We start from the raw sequence: 8816 nt of genomic DNA on the forward strand, positions 1-8816 counted from the left end.
CTGCCGCTCTGTGCTGCTATGCAAAACCCTGTTGTAATACAACTAGTAAATACTAACAGCAGCCAGAGTGAGAGAGGTTCCATCTGCATTTTCAAGGAATTAATTTCATATCGAAGTTTTGGAAAAGCTTTGATTTGGGCTGGTAAGCTGGAAGCTAGTTGTATTGCTTACGGTTCCCTCAACTATTTTACAGAAAATGTAGGTAGTTGTGCTTTTCACCAAATAATTTACTGCTTTGCATTGCCATAGGCTCACTCTTCTGAGATTTCAGAAAATTAAGTAATCCTTGTAAGACTATTGGAAAACACTTGTTTTATAGTTTGTTTTTAATATAGTTTGAGAAAAATTATATTCTCAGAGAACTCTGAATACATGGTCCTTTGTTCTGCTGTGCTTAGAAATTTAACATATATTAGTCCAGATTTTGCTTTTACTTTGTTTGGCTAATATATACATCAGCTGTTGTTCTAGCAAAAAAACCCAAACCAAAACAAAACCAAAACACCCTCAAAAATCCCTGTCCGAGTTCCCAAATGTGCCCCTCTAAATGCGATAAAACAAAGAAACTAATCATTTGATGAAGTCTGTTGTTTGAAGAAGGCTCCTAGGTCACATAAGAGAATGAAATGTGGCACAGTTATAATTAATTTGCAGCTGCTAATGGAAATAAGATATGGAAAGGCTACTCTGCATTTTGAAAGTGTTAATTGTGTATAGCTGGGTTGTAGAAGGAAGGACGGGCATGGCTAATTCCTTCACTTTTTGATGATAAAGTTGTCCAGTTACAGCAAAGGAGGAAGATTCTCAGATATAAACCACATCTGCTGGTTCCTTTTCCCGGCTTTGGAGGAAGTCTGCTTACTGTCAAGGGGGGATGGCTGACTAGTTTGTATATCAGATGAGAAGTCAGATCCAAGACCCTGTCTTGTTCCCATCATTTTGTATGAGATTGCTGTAGTTTTCTGTACATTTAAACTTTTTCTAAATGTTTCAACTTGCAAAACTCAGTAGCTTCCTCCCACTTTTGCTCCTCTCTTGTTTCTGTGGCCAGCATCTTCATCTTCTGCTAGCCATGATTCAGTTTATAAATACCTGGAGCTGCTACAGCATAAGGTCTTACAGTTTTTTCCAGGCAAGAGAGTAGAGCTCTACACTCTGCTGGCAGGGTATCCTGTATATGCTGCCTTCCTCCAGGAAGCTTTTTCAAAGAGTGTTTTGATTAAGGCTTATGAGATGATTCAGCTTTCCACAATTCTGTAAGCTTTTATCAGCATTCCCACTAAGAGAGGCCCCAGAAATCATCCTCTGACTTTTATTTATTTATTTATTTTATTTTCAGAGAATCATCCTGGTTACTTTTCCATTGTCAATCTACAAGTGTCTGTGACCTCAGCCTATACATCAAGGCCATTTTTCTCCCACTGTTTTGTACGCAGCTGATAAATCCCTCAAATTCCTTCTCTGAATTCTCAGTCTCTGCCCAGTCGTCTTGTCCACTGAGGAATGTCCTTCCCCTTAAGTGAGGAGAGCAAATCATTAACTTGATTTTCTTTATTCCCCTTTGTTGTATCTGAAGCAAAGAGGGATTTGATTCAGGTTGTCTAGCAGGCTTTTTGGCAAGACAGATAGACGGCTTGATACTGAATACTGGATGGTAAGAGAAAGGAGGAAAAATCTTATAAAGATTTCTAGTAGAGCAGGAATGTTAAGAGCAAACTGGGTTCATCTGTTCTACTGTCTTTAGAAAATTTAGATGAGCTGGTATGACTTTACACTTGCTAACAAGAATTCTTGATAGCTCTTTCTGCTGGAGGCTATACTGATAATAGGAGAAAACCAAATGTTTGACACACTTGTTGAAGGTAATGCAGATCTCTGTAGTTTTAGCACTTTATGAGGTGGGCTATTTTTTCTTTTTTTTCCACCTTTTAAACACTGTCTAAAAGATGGGCACCCTTTAATAAGCAGCACTGATCACTGAAGATACTCTGATAGCTTATGTAGCTGTTGTATTCTTGTGTAAGTATCATCTATGCCTACCTATACCTTCCCAGCCTGGTGCCAGCATAAAACATGTGAATGATGACTCAGATTTCTGGCTGTGGAGCAGCTTGTGGGATCAGTAGAGTTCTCGTCTTGTGGAGCACCATTTGTTTGCAGAGCAGCTGTTCCCATCTTGGAGAAAATAGGCAGCTTTCCTTTTCCCCATCAGCTGCTGTCCCTTTGTTGATGTCTTGGCTACAGGTTTTGCATAACTTTCAGATTTAAAGAAGTCCTGTCCTCAGCAATAGAAAAAGAAGTTATATAATTTCAGGTAGATATCCGCCTGAGATTTGTCAATATTTTTTCTGGTGCTTTACATCTATAGATGCAATAAGACTTTCATTCTGTAATTCCCAAAGAGGTAGACTGGGACTTTCCTCTGCCAAGGATCTTTTGAAGAATAAGAAGATGCAGTCAGCTCAGGTATTAATAATAAAGACTAGATTTATGTTTTTCATTTTTGATCATACAGAGCATCTACCAACAAATGTGTGCTGGAGAAAATGGGTCTAGGTTCTTCTCTGTGGTTGTTTGGTTTTTTTAACTATCCTGTGTCTTTATTTTGGTTTTTCCCACTTTCCTTTCCTTTGAATGCAGTTAAAAAAATTGCTCTCCTTGGATACATGAGAAAGTGTGGAATTCAGAGAAACTGTCAGTGACATTTCTCATCTATAGCTGGGAAATTGCTCCAGGTACTTCATTAAAGGAAAGACAACAAGAGAAGTATGACTAATTTTAAATCTTGCCCTTCAGTTTCCTCCACCACAGTTCCACACAGAAATCTAACCTTGTTTATCCAAATTCTTTGCAAATGACAGTCTCTATTATAAATGCCTGTATGAAGCACATTCTCATTTTGCTAATGCTGCCTGCAACCTTCAATATTTGCTTTTCATGACTAACCCTGAAGGTTTTTAATGTCTTGCTTTTCTGTTTGAATTGGTTATGGCTGTGAGAGTTTTTGAAAATTCAGGTTATTTGCATGGCAGCATGTTATTTAAAAGACATCTGGACAAACAGAACCCCCCTATTTATAAAATGATGACTGTATTAAAAGAAACTTTGGTTCATAAATCAAAACCTCAGTTAGCAGACTTTGAAGTGCACAACAGTTTCATACTCGTCAGACTATGAAACTAGTCTTAAAAAGAGGATTGCCCTTCTTGCCCTGTAAGACCATGTCCATTTTCTTAAATGCAAAGGTGTCAGCTCTGATGCAGAAAGTCCCTGAACCATAGTTAGCTGAGAGGCTGCAAGAGTGGCCAGGGGAAGTCTTACTGAATGCTTGTCCTTTTCCATACTCTTCTCTAAGCAGCTGCTGCAAATGATACTTGCGCAGATGGAGCTCCAGCTGGGTGCAGTGTGGCTGTCCTTGCCATCTGAGCAGGAGTTTCTTGACTAGGTCCTCACCCTGCCTAACAGCAGACTCCTACAAATTGATGTTCTCCTGAGGAGCACAGTATTTCTCCTTTTGTGAATATATGTAAGAAACCTTAACTCTGGTAAATGCATCTGTCACTGTAAAGCATTGGTTTGTTCTTACATTGTTACTCTCATTCAGTAGCTACTGTGGGAATCCTCAGAAGCCCAAGCTAGGGCTGATGGGAGCTGGACAACGTATCTAACAGCTCACCAATCTGCCAGCTGCAGAGTGATGTCTGTGCAAGCTTCTTTTCACTCGCAGCCCCTAAGTAGCAGTCAGGCAAATTGGGACTGAATTGCTGCTTTGATCTGGACCCTAGGAGTCTTTCTCAAGGATTTCCCTGATACAAGCTTGACAAGCATGTGTCTGTAGGAAAGTGGGGGATTCTGGTTAGCTGAACTCCGTGTCTGACAGTGAGAGCAGTTACCTGGCTGGGAAGGAGACTGAAGCAAACTGAGCTGTTGTATGGGAGCTGGGGCAAATATGTTGTAGAGAGAATGGGCATTTGCATCCATAGGAATTGCAGCAGCAAAGCTCAGTCTTTTTTCTGCCGTGGTGTTCTCCCTGCTCCTTCCCCACGTGGTGTCTTTATTGCAACACTTCTTGTCTCCTCAGACCTATCAGCATTATGAAAATGTCCGGAAAACTCTCTGCTGCTGTAGATACTGGCTCAGCTCTGCCAGCATTGGAAATGCAAAGAGATCTTACATGGGGCAAGCTGTGCCCTAGCTCTCTCTGTTGGACATGCTGTGATCATAGGTAGTCTGACAGGTTCATAAAAAGGAAAGGGGGAGTGGCGGGTTGCCCCTTCATGCTAGAATCGGACAGTAATTGAATTGAATGACATTTACGACAATGGTGGGAAGCTTTTGAAATACTGCTCTTGTACATAGACATAGCTGTAAACAGCTTGCTGGTAATAAATCTTGCATTCAGGTGGCCAGGGAATGGTATGGGCACGTGTAAATTGAGTTCACACAACTCAGAGCCAATTGTGGATAAGCTGTTTAGCATTGATGTAATGCAATTACTTAAACCCTGCTGTGGGGAACAGTTCATCTGAGAGCATGGTGCTAATGACAGATGTGACTAAAATCTGTCCACGTTATCAGTTGCTTTTGTCAGTGACTGAAAGCCAGTGACATCAAACGGTAGTGCTGGCAGCTAACAGAACGTCAGCGAACTCCAGCAGTTTCAACACCTTGTTAAAATTGCATCAGCATTTTATGATGGTGGTAGGCTTATGCTACGCTTGTCATCCCTGACTGAGGCAAGCAGCTTGATTTCTTCCCCTATTCCCCAGAAATAATTGTAGTAGTTTTGAAATTTTAGTTGAAGAGATGTGTGTACTAGTTGTTGGGAGGATATGATGCAGTGATTTGATTACAGCTAAATGATTTTTTTGATCTTGTACAAACAAAATGTTACTCCGCTAGTGTAGAAATGACTAAATCTGGAAGGTATTGAAATAAATAGAATGCTGAATAATGAAGATTCCTTATATTTCTTCTAATATTCTTTAGACAGGGTTTTTAGAAAAAATCCCTAATGATATTGGAGAGACAAGAGAAAGACTTCTAGGGTTGGTTTTGTTTTTTTTTTAATCCTCTTCGAAAACATGATTATCTGTAATAAGTAGTATTCTCAAAACCACATGTAATCCTAAGGAAGTATATTTTAAGGCATATGTATTCATTTAACTCAAAGCGTCTCTGAATACATGCAAAACAATGGCAATCAGAGGTTAAATGCGTATTAAGTCATCTTCTGGTGCAGGATCATTTCCTCCTTTGCTGTATGCCCGAGTGCCTAATCTGTTCTTCATTTGAGTGACTCAAGCCGTTGAGCTTCCCTGGCTGCTGCTGGAGATTCTTCCTAGAACCTCTTTGCTCTTACTGGAAAATGTTCTTGCTTGTCAAGCTGGAAATAATTTCCTGATCTCCTACAGATCCTAATTTTGTTAGCTCCCCTGCTAACGCTTCTTCCCTGATCAATTCTTTACTTTCTACAGCCTTTAAACACTTGCAGATAACAGTAACATAGATGCCTGTAACGGTATTAATAACAAAGGACTTTTCATCCAGGGATTTAAAACATCTTACATACATGAAGCTTCTCAGCAGTACTGCAAGCCATTAAAAGTATTAATGGCTTTATTTCATGGAGGAATAATGTCACACGGAGGAAGATTGTAATGAACTACATAGATTTCATTCCCAAAAGCTTCTTTCTTTTTACCTATTTGGGCTATGGCTTGTTGCTGCTATTTCTGGTGAATAAATTTAGGATAATACTAAGTACAGAGAAAGGGGGCAGGTGATATGTGCGGAATTTGAACATTATGTCTGACAAAAAAAATAGGAATTAAAAAAACAACTCTGGCAGGCATGAAGACAAAAATAGAAGGAATGGGAGGATGAATTCAAGGCTTTTAGTCGTATTTTGAATAGGTCAAAATAAATCTGAAAACCAAAACTTGCACCCAGGTTTTTTCAAAAGGATTCACTGAAGTGTTGCTGTCCAAGAAATTGGACATAAAGTCTTGCTGTCTGTGAGGCTGAGTTGTAGCATTTTCCCATGACTTATGACTGTTCATCACTCAGAAATTGCACCTGCAGGTATTGCTGGAGATGATGATTGAAAGATACTCCTTAGAGCCTTCAACCCAGGTGGCAGCAACAGGGGTGGCTGTGCTATGGGTATGGCCACTTCTGCAGGGTGTGGAGCACTAACCATTGTCTTTTTTTTAAAATGCTGATTTGAATGTCTAAAGTTGTCCAGTATGCCCAATAGCTAAGATTCTTGTTGCACAGAAAATCAGAAAATGCATGTTATTGTTTGGTTTTGGACAATTCCTGTGTCCTCAGATTATACCCCACTCTGCTAGCTTCCCAGGGGAAAGTAGAATTCCTTTCTAAAGAGGTTTACACTTTAAATAAGGAAGGAGGTTTGGTAGAAAAGACATACATATCTCATTTATGATGGAAAATGGAGAAAGAGAGAGATAGTGCCTGGCTTGTGGGTGTAGATCAGATGTCAGAGTCTTGTGTTTGACATCTGTACTTCAGCCACGAGCTAGTGGGAATTATTTAAAAATTCCCATCTCGACAGTCAGTTTCATGCTTAAAGCCATAGTCGTCTTCACTGCCCATCACATTCTGTTTTCTCCCCTGGGTGCTTTCAACATTTCCCCTCATGCTTTAATGAATAATTCTCCTTAGTCCTTTTTCAGGTCACCAGTGTTAGGTATTAAGTAAGCCAGGAAAGGAAAGAACTTGCCTCAGCCCACCAAATGCTTCCTTCAAACTCAGTACAGTATGGTTTATTGCTGCACTGCATTTATGCTCCTTCAGTGAGATTTTGGTCTCTGTGGTGATTTTGTGTGCAAAGTGATCTGAATTAATTTTTCTCAACATTTCTGCACAACGCTTTATCAAAAGCTTGCTGAAGACTAGGTATGCTAATGACAAACACATAAAAAATGCATGGCATGTGGAACAAATAACTACTTCAGCCATAAAAATATATTATATGTTTTCATTTGGAATATGCAGAAGAGAAGTGCAAAAATGGGGCTTTTTACCACATGCTTTTGATAAAGCTATAAACAATTAAGCGCAGATGGACTGTTGTGAATGATTAAAATATAATGCTCCTAATGTTTCAGTAATTAAAAATGCATCCTGTGTTCTTAACAGTAGAGTTATTATATGTCTTCCTACCTTAAGTCAGTCAAAGGTCTTTGCTACATTTTTCTGATGCATTCCTAAGCAGCAGTGCTTAGCTTCAGTACCCATTTCAATTTTGTGTAGACTGAATTCACTTGGAAGGTTGATACATGGTTACCAGGAAGTTTTATAAAGATTAATATTTTATTGAGCTTTGAAGAAATCTGAAGGCTTGTATAAAAAGAAATTAAAGAAAAGCCTGGTAATTACTGCAGATTTGATCAGTTGGTCTGTTTGGTTTTTAAGTCTGAATAGTCATGGGATATAGCTTGTTCTGCTCTTAAATTGGATGGCATCCAACAGTATATCTTGGCTACTGACTGCATAAATTCAAGTTAATAAATTCCCTGATTTGTAGCATTTTCAACATTTGAAAAAAAAGAGGAAGGTCCCTGGTTATCTCTCCCTCGCAAACACTGCTGAGCACGAACTGCTGAGGAGGGCAAAGATGTTGTTTTCAGGTTCCTTCTAGAACCAGCCAGCCAGCACCAAATGGCAGCTGTGAATTATGAAACTTCAGTTATTCCCTGTCTGCCTGGTGGGTTATGAGGAGTGGCACTGTAGAGCTTTAATGCTACTTTTTTGGACTCGCTTCTAATAAGCACTGGATTTTTTCCTCCCCCACTTTTAGACCCGGATACCGAAGTTTGTCTTCATGCTCTGCGGCTCCTCCAGTCTGTGATTCTGGAGCCAGAAGTATTAGCCAAGTCAGCCTCTGAGATGCGTGATACTTTGCCATTTCAGCGTATCATTGCGCTGTCAAAGAGCCGCAATGCAGAACTGCAAGCACTTGCAAAAGAACTACTTGACGATCTTAAAATACTTGATTATGAAGCATAGAAGAGCTCTATGACACCAACTGCTTACGTCTTTCCTATATTTTTATGCTGCAAGAGTTGTTGGAGTTGGGCTTGATTGAAAAAACTCTGCCTAAGTTCCTCTGACAAAATCTTTTTCACGAATTAGGTAACCCAACTAAAATAACACGTGGGAAAATGTGTTGGGTTTTAGTTGCCTAAATATAATCTTAGGTGATCTGGTAGAGATGGGGCAGACTTAATTTCTTTGAGTAGGATTTTGTTGATAATGGGTTTCCAAAATGATCCAGGTTATGTTGTCTATTTACCGTATATAGAGGGAGTAAAGTAGTCATCTCATTCATTGATAATATATAGTTTATTGCAGTAGTAAATAATCCTTTTGGTCCATCCTTAAGAATTATTGTACTGTGAGGAAAACTTTGTTGCTTTTCCTAACTCTTCTGTGTCAGAATGCATCCCGAGTTCCAGTTTTATTGTTGCTGTTTCTCACCTCTCTTTTTCTATTCTAATAAAAGAAAACTTAAATTCTGTAGCATGTAATGGATTCTGCTTTCAAAATTCGCATTCAGATTCACTCGAACTGCAAGTCGACCCCATCTGTGGCTGCCAGGCATACTAGAAACTGAGCCATTGTTTTTTCAAAAGCCCTGAAAAAAGGAAATTAATTACTGTTGTCCGTGGTACCTCGCTGTGCACTGAAGAGGCTAAAATGAACTGCTCCTCTGTCGTGAGCAGCATTGCCTTCCCTCACAACTGTGGTGTTTGTTAGAGCTTCTGTGTACAGCTTGCTTACCTCGGTGG

At 39.6% G+C, this 8816-nt stretch overlaps 1 protein-coding gene across 4 annotated transcripts in view; it reads left to right on the forward strand.

The window, feature by feature from the left end:
• Positions 1-8547, forward strand: part of HSF2BP (heat shock transcription factor 2 binding protein) — a 33394-nt gene extending 24847 nt beyond the window's left edge. For all 4 annotated transcript variants that reach the window (XM_052795108.1, XM_052795105.1, XM_052795107.1 and 1 more), the window contains one exon: positions 7826-8547. In XM_052795108.1, coding sequence (XP_052651068.1) covers positions 7826-8034 — 209 coding nt within the window. In that variant the 3' untranslated portion in view covers positions 8035-8547. The remainder of the gene's footprint in view (positions 1-7825) is intronic.
• Positions 8548-8816: the final 269 nt, after the last annotated feature.

This window comes from Harpia harpyja, chromosome 8, assembly GCF_026419915.1.
Source record: "Harpia harpyja isolate bHarHar1 chromosome 8, bHarHar1 primary haplotype, whole genome shotgun sequence".
Lineage (NCBI taxonomy): Eukaryota > Metazoa > Chordata > Aves > Accipitriformes > Accipitridae > Harpia > Harpia harpyja.